We start from the raw sequence: 16,906 nt of genomic DNA, 5'->3' as shown, positions 1-16,906 counted from the left end.
TTAGAAGAATCACATCATGTAACTATCTACAACTCATGGATGAGGAAACCATCAGAGAGCTTAGTTTCCCAATTTGCACACAGCTAGTAACCAGTGGGAATGTTAAGCCAGGATGTCTGCTTTGATATTTGTGGTCCTGGGGATGCAAGGGTGTCACTGGAGCACACGCTGTTGGAGGCTCCAATTACTGATAAAAAGATTGAGCTCCAAGGAAGTACAGCAGAACCAGGTAAAAAAATCTGACCAGATATCTTGCAAAGGCGAGTGAATTCATATTGTCCTTCTTACCCTTTCTTTAGCCTTCTAAGCCTCTCTTTATTGCTCCCTATTTGTCTGCTGGTCAAAGGCCTTTTCCTATTACTATGGAGAAATTGACTCTCAACTTAAAGACGGAAATTCTGGGATACTTGGTGCTATTTAAAAATGTCTTTACAAATTAGGAATACATTTCAAATTCAATCTTAGTTCAAGTTAGCATTCAAAATGTATTTTGTAGCTCAAGTCTTTGTGGCGGGCACTATATGAAAAAGTTTAGCCAAATATTTGAATGACTTAATGACTATATTCATTAGGTTTATAAGCACACGCATTTTGTTTTTTGCTTTTTAACCTTGTTTTTATTTTATTTATATATATATTTTACATCATTGTTCATTTTTAAACAATATTTGCTTCCCCCCACCCCCTCAGGTGCTGTCCCCATGGAGCTTCCTTCCCAGATGTACCTGTGCACCATCACCTCAGTCCCCTGGGCTCCTCCCTCCCTCCCTCTGATCCCTCTCCCTCCTCCTGCCCTGCAGGATGTCTCTGATTTATAATTGTCCCTTTTTGCTTTGTTGTTTTCACATGTATTTTAACTTGTCTTTTAATGGATTCAATGTATCCTTGAATTCTTACAGCAGTTGGGAGGCTTGTTTTACTCAAAAATCAAGCAAATTTATTTATAAATTAGGTACTTTTTAAAGTCTGATGTTCTATTATATAGTTATGGCTCCAGTGGGTGATTTGATTTGTTATAAATATTCTCAAAGGTTTGTATAATCCAGGGTATTTCCCAACAAAGTGTGTGTGGGGTAGGAGGAGTGTTCAGCACCCATGGTGGAACACCCTCATTTTTGCATGTTTGTCCTATTTTTAAGCGGCATCATGTTTATTAGATTAGAATCCTTTTCTCCTAGGTAGTCACAACTGATAGAAGAATTCTCAGCACCGTATTTCTGCTCTTCAGTCCATAAATGCTTAAAAGAGGAAGTTACGGTTCAGGTTTTCCAAGTCAGCATTGCCTGCCTCTCAGATCTCCAGATTCTTGGGTAGTTTTGGGGCCAAAAGGAAAAATGGAAAGAAAAAAGGGGAATTTGCTGGATGCACCTTGGCTAATGAAGCCTGACTTTCAGGCAGCTGTGGCTGGAAAGCCTGTGCTTAATATTCAGCATGCATATTCCAGGGGGGGAAAAAAAGAGATACATGTTGTAGAAATTTTACTGATTTTAAAGAATGCGGGCAGTCAACGTCCCATTTCAACCCCACATATACATGCCAAACTCAAGCTGGTGTAGAGGGATAACCAGTAACTATTGTTTAAAAAACGTTTACAAAAAAAATTCACATTGCTCTTTTTCTCTTCTGAGTCTGCGTGCCAAATCATCTTCTTTCCCTATAAAACTCGGAAGGACACATGAAAGAACCTAGAAATACCTTCCTTCAAGGGACTTGTGCAGTTATTTTAAATAATTTATATAGACACATACGTATCTATCCCCCGTGTGCACACCTCCCTTCCCTTCGTACTTGTGTAAAATCAGTTGCTGCAATAACTGAAATCCCCTTGCAAGCACAGACGGGCGACATTTCAGCGGGTCTCCAGCAAGAGGCCAAAATGCCTGGAGCCTCCAGGTCACAGCTCCGCGCCTCGCCCTGCGCGCTCCGGCGAAAGTTGCCCATTTTGCAAGGCGGGGGCAGCTCCGGAGCCCTGGAGGCGATGCGATGAGCCAGCCAGGCCAGTGACCTGACGCCGGGGCCGGTCACTGCGATCTGCTCGCTCCCCACGCCGCCCTCCAGCTCTCCCCCATCACTAGGGCTACTTAGGCCATCCCGGGGATATGGTCCCCGAGTTTCTTCTCGAAACACTTTTCTGTTCCCTTTACATAATCCAGTCGGCCAGAAGCGACACAGGCCTCTGTTTGCTCTCCACCGCCGTCCGCCTCCGCCGCGCAGGGGAGGCCAGGGTGCCAGGGCCGAGGGCGGCGGGGCGCAAAGATGCGCCCCCAGCCCCGCGCCACCTCCCCTCTGCGGGCTGCGCGCTGCGGTCTTTTGTGCCCCGGTCCTCGGCGGCGGCCGCGCACTCCCACTTCTGGCCGGCAGGTGGCGCGGTTGGTTCGCGATGCGCCTCGGCTGGAGCGGTCGGTAATGCGCCTCCACCGCGCGGCGGGCGCCCTCCCCCTGGGACCCCGACTCGGGAGGAAAACCCGGCCCTACCCGGGAACCGAGAGGAGAGTAAGGGAAAGAGGGCGCCCTCGCTTGGAATGGGGAGCCCTCAAACGATCAGAGATGTGCTGCCGTCCCCGGGCCGCGACTGCCTTATGGTCCCGCCAGGCGCTCAGGTGGCTGCGCCCTCGGCCAGGACACGGGGTGACGACGGCGGTCCCCGGGTTCCTGTGCCCCCGGGAGGCCGGCGAGCCACCGCCGCACCGTGACTGCGGGCGCTGCACCGATTTTGCGGCTCCCGCTGCCCGCCACCGGCGCTGGCGCAACAAAGGTGTGGGTGTCCGCGCCGGGGAGCTGCGCCCGCGCAGAGCCAGGCGACCCCTCCGGGCAGCTTCCGAGCCCGCAGCTGCCACGTCGAGGCGGCCGCAGAGCTCCGCACTCCCACTGAAGGCCTTCGCCTCCATCCTCCTGCGCCCGGTGATTGCTGGACTGTGTTCCCGGGACGCCCGTCCGCAAACACGCAGCTGGTTCCCTGCAGCCAAGGCCATCTCGGGGCGTCTTGCCGCGGTGGGGACTCCTGTTCTCGTCGGGACGAGCCCCAAAGGGCCCGGGCGCCGACACAGAGCAGAGGGCCCCCTCCCTTGCTTGCAGGTTTTTGGTTCTTTCTCTACAGACTGTGGCCGAGGCCTGCTTCAGGCCAGGCGCAGAGCTCGACGTTAGGGACAGATGAGGTCCCCGCTCTCCAGGCAGCTGGAACGCCTGGGATGAAAGGAGTAATCAAGCCACAAAAGTCCCCCCTCACAGAGCATTTCATATGGAGATGCGGCATAAAGACACAAAACAGGGCAAGACAGCAGGGGCTGCCCGGGCGGTGCGCAGGAGTTGCCTGCAGCGCGAGCCAGGGCGCGCGGGACGCGCACACTTGGATGAGCAGAAAGAGCAATAGCAAAGAGGCAGGTCAACTTTATACTTATTTTATTGCAGTGAAGGAGCCCTTTCCTCCACCTCCAACCACCGTGGGCTGAAGAAGAGGTGGCAAACCTTTCCTCGAGCTACCACCCCCTGCACCAAGTCCGACTCCCAGCCTTCCGCTGCCCAGGGACTGAGACCCTGAGGCGACTTTCGGGGACCCCGGCGTCCCGCTCCGGCGGGGGCAGGGACCGGGCACAGCTAGTCCGCGGGAACCTCAGGAGACCGCGCGCCCCGCGGAGCCCGGAGGGGGTGGGGCCTCTCCTAGTACGGGCGGGGCCGGGTCGCCCCATCTGTGCCACCATTGGCCGCGGGTCCCGGACTGGCGGGCGCACGTCACGGGCCGGGCCCACCCCCTTGGCAATGTCTTCAGCCTGCTGCACTCCTAACTTAAGCATTTATTCCACTGGGATAGAAGCGGCAGGAGCAGGGTTGGCACCGGCGAACCATGGCTGGGATTTTCTATTTCGTCCTCTTTTCGTTTCTCTTTGGGATTTGCGACGCTGTCACCGGTTCCAGGGTGTACCCCGCGAATGAAGGTAAGAGACGGGCGGCCTTTCTGCGATCGGGGACAGAGAGGGGCCGATCTGCGGGTGAACGGTGCCCGGGAGCGCGAGGCCGGCGGGTGCAGGGGATGCGGGTAGGAACCCTGTGCGCCCCGACTCTGGAGAAGGGGGCTGAGCAGAGGGGGAGCTGCGCAGGGGAGGCGGGGAGCGGCGGTGCAGCCTGCCCCGCGGCGGTGACCCGTGCAGCGAGGCTACTCAAGTTTGCGACGAAAGGACAAAGTTTATCAGCATCAGCCAGCGAGGCCAGCTCGGGGTGTCCCGAGGGGATTCACGGAAGCCAACGCCAGGATTGGGGGTGTGGGGGGGAATCTGTGGACCTCGTCCTCCGTACCACCACCCCCCATCCAGCCCAGGTCGGGGGATCGGCGGCAGCCTGGCGCACTGCAAGAGCTTGGCGCTCGCGCTGTCTCCAAAAGCGTTCCAGCTCTGGTTTCTGCAAAGTTTCCCGAGCCCCGCGCGTCCCCGGGTCCGGCTGCGGGGCCTCCAACGCGCCGCAGTCGGGGCGCCTCGCGCGGATCCCCCCGCGACCTGATTCGTAGCTCCAGACATCTTTCTCCCTTCGGGCCGCGTTCCCCGGGGGTGCGATCACTGGCCTAGGGGGGCCTCGGGCTCCCCAGATTAGCCCACCGACCCTGGGAACCTGCCGGGGCAAGTTGAAAGTCCTCGAGTTTTTGCTTTTTGCCCCCCCAGAACTGCAAACTGGGTTAGTTTGGAGGGAACGTGCGGAACGGCCTGGCCCCTTCTGGGTGTCCAGTATTCTGCGCGTCTGTTAGGACGTGCTGGAAAGACGAGGTTTGTGTCTGGGTCTGGGAGGTAGGAGCAGATCATTTAGCTTCTTATTAGCTCAGAAAAAAAGGGCGAGTTGAGTGTGGGTGCGTGTGTATCTGTGTACGCGCGCGCGCAAATGCATGCGTGTGGGTGCGCGGGTGTCCGCGTGGACGCCGATGATTTTGTGCCTGGGAATGCCCGCGCTCCATCCTGGGCGCAGCTCGGCTTGCATCCGTCTCGCCGGTTCTTTAATTTTAACTGTCCCCTACGCTCCCCCTCCCCTAGCTCTCCATGCATCCATCAACCCACCCACCTATCCATCCATCCGTCCGTCCATCCGTCCGTCCGGCTTTCCAGGATCCGTCCATCCACCCCTGTGCAATCTATCATTTTCCCTGTTCCGAAGGAGGGAGCCAAAAACCAACTTAGCCTTGGCTGGACTGCCGGTACCCAGAGCTCGCCAGGCGGAGGCTCCTGGAGACCCGCACACCTGCCGGCGGGTACGCCGGGGAGCGCAGCGCGCGCTCCCGCCCGCGCCATCGCGCGCCTCCTCCGACGGGGCTCCCGCGAGCCGGCTCGGCCGCTGCACCCCTCGGACCTCAGGGTCTTTCGTCTGAATCTAATCGTGGACCCCGCGTTCTCGCGACCAGTTCGCACACTTGTGCGGACGCGCCCCCCCACCGCCCCCCCCAAATGCCTTTCTCGCCTCAGAAGTGGAGATTTTCTTTTCCTTTACCCTTTTCTTTCTTTTTTGGGGAGAGGCGGATGCAAAACTTGGGAATCCTAAACCAAAAAAAAAAAAAGGGGGGGGCGTTGATGGAGCCGTAATCTGATGTAGAAACACGGGGGGGGGCGAGTCTATCCCCCCTCGGTCCCCTCCCCCCTTAAAAATTAATTCATTTTGTTGCTTTTTTATTCCCATCACGTTTCCTTTTCTCCTTTTACCCTCCCTTGCTACTCCCTCCCTTTTTTTGTAAATTGGGTCTTATTGTTCCCTTTGTATCCCTAATCCACCTTACATAAATCCAAATGGATGTAGCGGGCTTTTCTCAAGGGGCCGAGCGGAGCGAAAATGGGGAGGGGGCGCCTCTGCGGGCGGGAGCTGCCCAGGGAGGGCTCTGCATTTTAAAAATAATTAACAGACCCCAGGAATTCAGGCTCCTCTGGAAAGAGGCCGATGTTAACTCCTTTGACTTGGGGGTGAAATGAGAGAGGAGGGGACCAGAAATCAGGGGCGTGTGGGGAGATTGATAGTTGGGGTGCGGAGGAGCCAGAATGGAGACTTCCTATTCCCACCCCTCCCCCACCCCGAGAGCCAGCTTCGCTCATCAAATTAATAACCCAGTGGTTCCTTTGAAATGGGCCTTTCGACCCCCAGGCCTGCGGATCTCAGTGGGAACGGGACTGTGAAGAGGTTAAGGGATTCATGGCGTCCTTTGCAGGGGTCTCGGTGCCTAGGACCGGCCGGCCTGGGTGAGGCTCCGCAGCTCTGCGGCCCCCCCTCTGCAGCCGCGCTCCCCGCGCCGGCGCTGGCACAGTCGCAGGGGTAGAGCGAGCAGGCTAAATGGAACGGGCTGCAGCACCCGGTACCTAAAATTCGAACCAGTGATTTCCTCTAGGGCTCAGGACGAGTCTGCGATTGTCCTCTATTTCTAAAAGACCTGGGAAAGAGAATACTTCAGGACATTTGCATTCTAATTCTAAGCGTCTGGCATTTCCCCTTTCTGAAACTTTGATATTTAAAAAAGCCGAGATATCACCTCCAGGGACTGCTGGTGGAGGGGGTGGGGCATGCTAGTGGGGGAGACTTCCCTTGACCCTTTGCAGACTCCCTGATAGAATTCACTTGTGACTCTGTCACCATGATGATGAGTTATGTGGTCACCTGAAACTTGCAAAAACAAATAACTCTAGTAGATACCAGACAGAGATGAATGCAGATTTTTGCTCCCGAGTCTAACTGCTCTGCACAGATATATTTATTTTTTTGAATTGTACTTGGGATTCTCTATTCATCCTTTTTAGAAAATGAATCAACTGAGTCCTGGGATGGAATTTTAAATGCTAAGCAAGTTAAATAAATAAGAACCTGCAGGTTTAAAGAGGGGAGAAGATCAAGTGAGTAATGATTATTTACATAAGTGAGACCAAGTGTAGGTTTTGATCCGGGGCTGGATATACCAGCCCTTGCACATATGGAAGTGCTCAGGCCATGGTTTTTATAGTATTGGCTTTTTGCAATTGGAAATTAATCTATTTTTCTTTTTTCCCCTCCAGTTACCTTATTGGATTCCAGGTCCGTTCAGGGAGAACTTGGGTGGATAGCAAGCCCTTTGGAAGGAGGGGTAAGTTCCAAGTCACTCTTGGATGTAAAGGGTGAAAAAGAGTGATTAGCAACTTTCTGAGTATCCTAATGGCTTGATTCTTGTTGATTGTGGTGAGGGGGTCAGATTTCCAACGTGGCCCATGAAGTGAATTACGCTTTGTTGGAGAAATCTTATACTCCCATTGGATAGCTCTGTCTTGGAAGAATTAGAAACCAAAAGGGCAGAAAGGGCTTTCAAAATTAGGAGATTGGTGGAGGCCTAGACTTAGATGCCTATTTAAATCTAAAATACCAACAAGAAAGATGATCTGGGGACCAAATTAGAATTTATGCTTATTATTGCAATGACCATGACGTCTTGAAAGGGTTAATTTTAGAGCATTTGCTGTTTCCAGATGAGGAAAATGAAGAAGTAAATATACCAGGGAGAGAACATTTCCAGCGGGGCCAGGCACAGTCTTAATTCTGTGCTTTTGCGGTGGGGGGCGCCGTGGGGGGGCTCCTTACCTTGCTCTCACAACCTTAAATCAGTGGTTGTTTTCTTGCAAACCTGAGGAACTATGCCAGAGGTATGTATAATACCTGCAGGAAAAAAAAAACAAAAACAAAAACAAAAAACCCAAGCTTGTTCATTGTTGTACGAAAGGTGAAAAGATTTAAGCATTTGGAATTGTGACTTTCCAGGGAAACTGAATTAGAAAGTATGAGAGAACTCATCGCTTCTCAAATTTGGCATTCCTGCCTCCATAGGAAGATTCAGAAAATAAAATTAGGTCAGTGCCATATTCTCCCACTCTACCCTGCCCCCTTCATAACCAGTCAGAATGAATCAGCTTTGGAAAGAAATCAGAACAACATGTACCCCCCACTTCTGCCAAATTGAAATAACTCGCAGATTCTTTAAAAATTAAGTAAATCATCCAACCTTTACATACTTGAAAGTCTATGACTGAGTCAATTGATTTAAAACAATGGGATGAAAGATCAGGAATTTTCACCAGGCTAAAAAAAAACAAATGCAAAAACAAAAAGATAGATAATGCCAGTCCCCAGCACTGGGGCTTCACACCTGTCCACCGAGTAAACTATAGATGATTTAAAAAGGTTTCATAGACACTGCTGTAAAAGACATGCTTCAAAAATAAGACAAGGCAAGTAAACATTTTATGAGACTGGAGGCCTTTTTCTAAAGCAGGATTTGTAATTCATTGGAAATAAAAGTAGAAATTGCCTCGCCTTTCTGTTTTTCTGCCTGAACTTGACGGCAGTCAGTTGGGTTGCTGCTGAAAAATCCTAGTCTGCCCTCAAAACCATTTTTTTTTAAAGGGAGGGAGAGTGATTGGCAGGCCTCTGGCAGTGTAGACAGGCTGTATTCACCGCTGATTGCAGGCAATTGCCCTCATCCTTTGAATGAGAAGAAAGGTACAGCTTTATCTTGGGAGAGTCAGACTCTTGTTAATCCTATACCCTGGAAAGGTCACTGACTCGCCAGCCTTTCCCATGCTACACCAGGGCCGTTGCTCTGTAGGGTGAATAGATTAGAACTGCTAGCAAAATCGAAGGTGGAAGCTATCAGTCCCTGCATTAAAAATTTTAATGAGCCTTGTTTTTCTTACTGTCTGCTTCATAAATCTTGTATGATTTTGGAAGTGACTTATTAGCATTAAATATATATATATATGTGACTTATTTAAAAGTGAGGAATGGCACATTTCTGAATACAGTCTCCAGTCTATCTAATTTCTGGAAAGCTTTTATTGCAATTTAATATGCTACAGACGTCTCCCCCTCCCCACTCGCCAGAACTGCTGAAAGAACACCTGGTTACTTTTTCTAGACACAAAACTTCTCTTTGGTTGTCTAGAAGTCTCTTAAAATACTCTGCATAGTTGATTGTGTACAACCCAGAACTTTTTATGGGCTTAGTGTAGGCAGGCACCCCCCCCTTCCTTAAATATTATGAATGCGACATTTAAAGTATGATTGTGAAGGGCTCGATATAAAATTTTATTTGGAATTACTCATTCCAAAATATACAGTGGCCATTGAGAAATTGTGTGCCAAAGAATTATATAGTTTAATTAATCTCTAGATTTGTAATTAAAGAGCACTTTTTCAGGCTTAAAATGAAAGGGAGAAATTGGACATGTACCAAGAAGGGATGGGTTGACTGAGAAAGTTGTTTCTAGCAGAGGGTAAATGAACATTTGAGTTTCTGGATTATTATGAATTCTCTACTTGGAGTAAGAGCAATTCACCTCTTTCTTGTCTGGAAACCTGTTTTGTCCAATAATGGCATTTTTTTTTTGTGGTTGCTATTTTTAAAAAGAAAAAAAGAAATCTTATTTGGCAATAGTACCAAGAAAATATGACATATAATCCAGAGACAACTTACTCTTCTTTCATTTTCCTTAATAACAACTAAGCAGAACAGGAGAACCATGCAAAGTGATGATTTCTGATGGTGACATTGTAGCAAAAACCCTAACTTCTTGGCAGTGTTCATTTAAGGGAGTATATTAAGTTTCTGACACTGATTGTAAAATAGAAAACTAAGGGAGATTTGGCATTGTTCTAGCGGTTGATCAATGTGTAGAGGCCATTAAGTTTAGGTTGGAAAATTCCCTTTAGACCTGAATTATCCTTTGTAAACTCTGCCCAGGTATCCCAGGTATCCCTATGTGCTTCCATTTACATTGATAAATGTGTTTTTCCATATTCCCTTTGTTCTGAGATAAGAAGCATGCTGAGTAAGCTTTTTTTTGAAGGTAGAGAATCTATTTTTGGATTTACATGAATTTCCCCAAATAAGTAAATTACTGGTGATTTATTGCTTAGTGGATACAAAGAAATTCTAATCACCACAGGGAACTTATCCCTCCCGGTTCCAACTTTCATGATGGGTAGCAGATGAAAGGATACAGGATTTTTATGCTTTATGGTCCCTCACATAGCAACATTTCCATCCATTAAGAGTTTTTCGATGCACAGATGGGAAACCCGTTAAGAGATACTTTACGATTCCATGTACTTCATTGAATTGAATGGAGCTTTAAGTAGAGTTATTATTGAACAGAATTTTTTCAGAATTATCTTTTTTTTCCACTTAATTATATTCATGTGTTAGATACTTAAGCTCTTTTATAGCAGTACTATCAATATTAATGAAGTATTGGGGGCTGCCTAGCCTCCTGGTAGGAACCCCGGGACCCTCTTGTTGCCTTTAAGATCATTTTTAAAAGCTATCATGAGAGTGAAACGATGACTCTAATCATAATGGATTTTGCTGAATTCAGATGCTTCCATCATCAGAATCTTTATGTTAAGCAGACTGCAGGAAAACTACTGTCCTTTAATTTTGTTTCATCATAAATACCACTTAGAACTTTATTTTCAATGTTCACAGATTATTTAGAAGCAAAGCATGTATGCATTCATATTTACTGATTTTTAAAAGTTAGAATATAGGAACTTCAAAATTGAATTTATGCTCTTGAAAAGACATCTGTCATTATAAATGACAGCGTCATTGAAAAATTCAACCATAAAATGTGTTCTCTGTCTTCCCAGGATTATCGAAACCTGAATGGTGAGATTTTCTTTTCCCCTTAAAAAGTAGAGTTGGTGCCAAAAAAAATCGACTGACATTTTTTTAGGTATTAGAGAGCAAAGTTCTGACAGGAGCACCACTAATTAACTGATAATTGTCTTCCTTTGGCAAGCTCTACTCTTCCTGCTCTTAATTTGCAGATCTCTGCTCAGTTGTTGAAACAATACACATACTAGTTTTTCATTTATGAGTAAATTTGAACTGTTGCCACTTGAAATTGTAGCTGTTGTAATAGGTGAATTGGAGGTTGTTAGCCCACCATCAGGCACTGCTGAGAACTCATAAGCAATAAATCCACCCTTGTCCTTGGATTTTAGGCAAAGGAATGAGACAAACAAAAAAGACCACATCCCCAATAAATACTGCCTTACCTCCCACACGCTATTACCTTTATTAGTGAGTCCTGGTACTCCGTTTTCCTTATTGAAACAAAATCGTTGGGGTCCCTTGAAAGTGAAATAGGATTGGTAGATCATTGTAGGATGAAATATTGTAATTGATACATTTCTGCTGGATCTTTGCAGTGGGAGGAAGTGAGTATTATGGATGAAAAAAATACCCCCATCCGAACCTACCAAGTGTGCAACGTGATGGAACCCAGCCAGAATAACTGGCTCCGAACTGACTGGATCACACGCGAAGGGGCGCAGAGGGTGTACATCGAGATTAAGTTCACCTTGCGGGACTGCAATAGCCTTCCGGGCGTCATGGGGACTTGCAAGGAGACGTTTAACCTGTATTACTATGAATCAGACAACGACAAAGAGCGCTTTATCCGCGAGAGCCAGTTTGGCAAGATTGACACCATTGCCGCTGACGAGAGCTTCACTCAGGTGGACATTGGCGACCGCATCATGAAGCTCAACACCGAGGTCCGGGATGTAGGGCCATTGAGCAAAAAGGGGTTTTATCTGGCTTTCCAGGATGTGGGGGCCTGCATCGCCCTGGTGTCCGTCCGTGTGTTCTATAAGAAGTGTCCGCTCACCGTTCGCAACCTGGCCCAGTTTCCAGACACCATCACAGGGGCTGATACTTCTTCCCTGGTGGAAGTTCGAGGCTCCTGTGTCAACAACTCGGAAGAGAAGGATGTGCCAAAAATGTACTGTGGGGCAGATGGTGAGTGGCTGGTACCCATTGGCAACTGCCTTTGCAACGCTGGGCATGAAGAGCGGAATGGAGAATGCCAAGGTAAGAGAGCCATATTGTACTTTTCATTAGGGCTTAGTGCACGTAATTAAATCAGAGATGAGACTAAATGGAGTAAAGCCAGTAATTAGCAGCCCCAGTGGGATGTGGTGGGACAGAGGGGTCTAATGAGTAAGTGCTGTAGCTCCAGGTGGCAAGGCTAAGATGCTTCTAATACTGACAAAATAAATGATGCTGCTGTAATCAGCAGAAGGCCAAACACATTTGCTAACAGGCACTTAGGTCTGAACCGGCTTGATTCGTCCTCTAAAATGGAAATGAAAAAAGCTGAAGCGAGGGCTGACAGAGCTTATGCAAAGAGGACCTACTCATTCTCCAGCCATGGCTTTCCTGTCTGCAGGCTTGGTGAAATGGTACATCTCTGTGATCTGAAGTGTGTGTATATGAGTGATTTAAATGAGAAGTTATTAAATTGAGCTGTGTCAGGAAAATCCAGTTTTTCTTGCCTTGTGAACCAGTGTAGACTTGGCCCAACAGTGGAGTGCTCTTCCACTGAGTGCCCTTGATGTGGTGTCGAAGTGAAATTAATCTTGACTAAAGACCTCTTTATTTCCCTGAGGAGGTAATAAAGAGCTAGTAAGAGTCTTCTTATTTGATCTGTAGTTAGAGGCAATAGTTACTTTGTGATCCATTTTGGGTTATTGAGTTCTTGAAGAAATCTAGGTTTGTTTATCATGTTAATTGCTATTTATCATATTACCAAGGTGATTTTTACTGCTTCACCTAATTTCCCCTTTCTGGCAGTATACTGGAGAGTTTGTAAAGTTCTTTGTACCAGTTTTTTTTCTGAGTGACCAGAGTAATCCATATTTGTAAAGATTGTGTCACGTGAGGGTTTAGGCTTAAAAAAATCTGGTTTTCCCAAGGTTTGGGGAAGGTTTTTTTTTTTTTTTTTTTTTTTTTGGTTGGCATTTATTTTTAGTAGATATCACTAGTGTGCGCCTACCAATTTTATTGTGATAAATGCTAAGCAGTGTGTAACTTGGTCCATCTATGGGGCAGATCATTTGAGCTTTTCCCAGGGTGACTGTAGAGCGGTAGACTGGATTGCACATGGTTCATCTGATTTGGTGATTAGAGAGCTCAAAATAACTGACTGGCAAACCATTTGTCTGGCATTTCAACCATTTTAATGACAGGGTGGGATTAACTATGGGGCGATCCACTTGACTGGAAATCAACAGTTATACGCTATAGAAAATTGCATTTTTGGTAATTTGGTGTCATACTTTATACTTTTCTGAAGGGACTTTCCTGAATTGTTATAGCTATTTCTAGGAGTGGCTGACAATGCATGCCTATTAAGTTCATTGTAAATAAAGCAGAATAAAGGCTGACTACCTTTTCCATTGTCCTAGAGTAGAAAAGTAAACTTGAACATTTAAAAGTTGGAACTTTTATTAAAGTTTCTCTTGCAAAATTTAATTCATTGCCATTTTGTTTGCTCTTGACTTTGCAAATACTAGATAAACTGTACCACTTTGAAAGTCTGAAATCTATTCTGGTATTAATATTGGAAAATATGTGAATGCATTTTTATTGGCACCTAAATTACAATAATCATAGCAGGAAGAATGGAGTGAACGGGGCGATGACACTACATCACATTTTAGAGAAAATTATCCTGCCTTTTCGATTTTTGTAAGACAGGACTCGCACATCTTCACATGTCAAGAGTCTTTTATATATTAAAAAAATCATTGTCTTCCATTTCCTGCTCAAATGCTCATGCTTCTGACATTAGTACATCTCTCTGTATCTAATGTCATTGATTTTCAATTGTCACAGAGCCCAGTAACTCATACATTGCAATACTGTGAAACTCCCTGACATTTTTACAACCCAAATTAGAAGGAAAAGAGAAAAAGATGGAAGGGGAAGTGAATGTAGAAGCAATTGAACATTTTAGTGGCTTGCTTTATGGAAATAATCTTGGGATTCCAGTTAATCATGTGGTTCATGGAAGGGAAGGGCTTCCACCTTTCAAATCCTGTCCATCTCAGAGCAAAAGGTTCCTAACACAAGGACTGATGTTTCGTGGAAGAGAAAGGTTGACTGAACTATTTTTGAGGGTTTTCAATGTTCCCCTACCTCCTACCCAGGTAGTTTCTTTACTCTTCATAAAATAATTAACTCAAGCAGACTTTTTTTTTGCACAAAATCCTGCACTTCATTAATTTGCTTATACACGTAGTTGATCCTGTATGATTATTCTTTCAATAAAACTGGCCAGGATCTTGCTCTCAGCAGCATCCTGCATTACGTAGCCTGTTCCACGATTCCCATGTCTTTGTCAGTGTGGTGTTGCCTGACACAACATACTACTACTAAGTCAGACTTTCTTATGAATTTAGGGAGGAAGAAAAAACTTGAATCACTAAAGATTCTTAAATTCCAAAATTGAGTCAGAGTTTGAAAAGATGACAACCATCTTAAACGGAATGAAAATGCTTGTCTCCATCCTTGACATCACTAGTGGAAATTTCGAGAGACATATAACTAGAACAGAAGAAACACACACACACACAATACCATGTCCTTATTTTACCATGTTCCTTGAACCCTCTGAGCCTTCATTTGTTCAGTAAAATGGGTTGATAATAGTCGTGCTTGGCCTGCAGACTTGCTATGAGGACACTGTGATTTAAAATTGGTAGAAGTCACCTTGCAGGTCTTAAAGCATCAACTGATGTTAACACTTGGATTTCTTTTGTCACTGCTCTTCCCAAGGTCATAGCTGCTTTTAAGGGTGTTGAGTTGACATAGCACATGGGAAGTCCATATCTCCCCACCACTCTTTTGAAGTCAAGGTTAAAGATAGGAAGCATTGCTATTTTCCTAACAAAGAATAATGTCCATGTTCACACTTCTTATTCAGAATGATATTTGGAGAGTGTCATTTTTTTCACCCCTGTAGGAAAGAGAACTTTCCTTTGAGTAAGAGAAAAGCAGTTGGAGGGTGGGACAAGAAAGACAGGTATCAAGGGGGCTTGGGAGGGGACTGAAAGGAGAACAGGCAAGGTTTCAGAACTCTGGCAGGCTCCTCCCCAATTGTCTTTCCAGTGGGTTTACTGTGGCAGGACAAATAGAAGAACAGGTGAAAGGTCACCTACTTCCTCATCCATCTTCCTTGGGGTCTGGGAGGTCAGAGTGAAGATTGATTAAGATCTTAAATGTTTGACAAAGGGTCCTTGGCAGAAATGGCCAGGGCGGGTGGGGGCCTGGGCTGTCTTGTTTAGATCTAACCCTGGTTATCTGCCCAAGTCATCCAGGGACCTTGGGGACAGAACTACACTTCCTCTGGAGTCCTTACCTCCAAGCAGTACATGCTAATGGAGCCGGAGGATGAAGACAGGTCCCACCCTCCAACTGCTTTTCTCTTACTCAAAGGAAAGTTCTCTTTCCTACAGGGGTGAAAAAAATGACACTCTCCAAATATCATTCTGAATAAGAAGTGTGAACATGGACATTATTCTTTGTTAGGAAAATAGCAATGCCTGTTGAGAGCACAGGGTGAGGGCAAGCTGGCCCTCTGAAGCAGCTACAAGTTCATTCTGCCCTGGATAACATTTTCTAAAATGATTTAGCTCTGTCTCAGGACAACAAAGAGGGTTAATCACTCAAGTGTCTTCTCCAGGAAGAAAGTGTGACTGTCTTAGTAGCAGTTCGAACTTGTCCCCTCATTGGTACAGAAGCTAAATTAGACTAGTTACCAGGCCTGCTCAGACAGCAGAAGGAAGGGAAAAAATCCATCTCAGATGTCCCTGCCCCTCATGTACCACCCCCCCTTGAGGAAATGTTCCAGATGTTTTACAAGTTGTTTTCATTACCTCACAACAGTAAGCAGAAGGAAAAGAGGAAAAAATTCTTTATTCACTTATTTTGTGTTTAATTCAAAAGCTGGAAAATAAAAGGAAAGCCACAGATTCACTCTGTGAAATATTAATAAGCCTTATTTTCAGAGTATATATAAAACTAACACTTGTAAAAAGAGAGAATTCTTGTGGAGTCATGTTTAAGGCCAAATAATCACAACTGTGACAAAATTAAGAGTTGCTCGAATACGTAATACTCTTATAAATTGTTTGGGTCATAGTTATCTAGGACCTATATCATATATCCTTATATATGGTGCCTCTTTATATCAACAAAAGGTATTTTATTAAAAGCTCTTTTGAAAAAAAAAGAACAAGATAGAAGTTCTTTGATGGCTGTAAAATAGAAACATTTCAAATTTGTGCTCTGCAGAGGGAGAGAGAGCTGTGTTTTTAAGAAATTGCTTACTTTGTTTTCCTAATATGCTATAGAAGGATCTTAGAAGAAAAAAGAAGTACTGGAAAGGAAGCATTTAAAGAACAGTTCAGAGAGATACTGTATGATACGCTTTCCACTTTAGAATTTTTTCTTCTACCTTTGAATCAAGTCTTTAAGAATCAATTGCCAGAATCACATGGCTGCTTTTATCTCCTGCTTTGAAGCCTGGCTGTGATCATGGAAAGGCACATTTCTTTACATAAGAGAAGAGCAGGGTTTAATTATTGTCCTTTTTCCATTAGACTTTTAAAATTTTTTTTTCCTTCTTGTGACCAGGCTCCTTCTCTGTGTGTGAAGCATGCAATACTCTATTTTGGATCCAGCAAAACATCCCCTTGGAAATATCTCAGGGATTTTTAAATATGGTGTGTAAGATTTGATGACTTATTTTAGGCTAGCTGAGTTTCCTTGCACCTTACACAAATGAATTAGAGGTACTTACTCTGTAAAGACTTGAATATTGTCCGAATACTGAAAATTGGCTTTTCAGTTACTACTGGGCAAAGCAGAGGGGGTCTGGGTGTAAGTTTGACTTTCATATTGTTGTGCTTAGTTTGTTTTTTGCATTTAATGGATGAATGTGAGTATATCACAGAACCGCTTGCTGCAGACTCTCCAACTTTGTGTGTGTGAGTTAACATTCTTTATGCTTTGAGAGGATAACTTACATACATGTATTTAAAATAAATAACATAATTGGAATCATTCTCTTAATTGTCACCT

At 45.6% G+C, this 16,906-nt stretch overlaps 1 protein-coding gene across 2 annotated transcripts in view; it reads left to right on the top strand.

Moving 5' to 3' along the window:
• Nucleotides 1-3,769: 3,769 nt before the first annotated feature.
• The window catches only part of EPHA4 (EPH receptor A4), a 133,658-nt gene continuing 120,521 nt past the window's right edge, over nt 3,770-16,906 (top strand). For both annotated transcript variants that reach the window (XM_037524128.2, XM_037524129.2), the window contains exons 1-3: nt 3,770-3,932; nt 7,005-7,072; nt 11,188-11,851. In XM_037524128.2, the coding sequence (XP_037380025.1) occupies nt 3,842-3,932; nt 7,005-7,072; nt 11,188-11,851 (823 nt within the window). In that variant the 5' untranslated portion in view covers nt 3,770-3,841. The remainder of the gene's footprint in view (nt 3,933-7,004; nt 7,073-11,187; nt 11,852-16,906) is intronic.

Source organism: Talpa occidentalis, unplaced genomic scaffold, assembly GCF_014898055.3.
Source record: "Talpa occidentalis isolate TD23 unplaced genomic scaffold, MPIMG_talOcc4v2.1 talOcc4.3, whole genome shotgun sequence".
NCBI classification, from domain to species: Eukaryota; Metazoa; Chordata; class Mammalia; order Eulipotyphla; family Talpidae; genus Talpa; species Talpa occidentalis.
The sequence above is the reverse complement of the archived record's forward strand: the minus strand, read 5'-3'. Positions and strand labels throughout refer to the sequence as shown.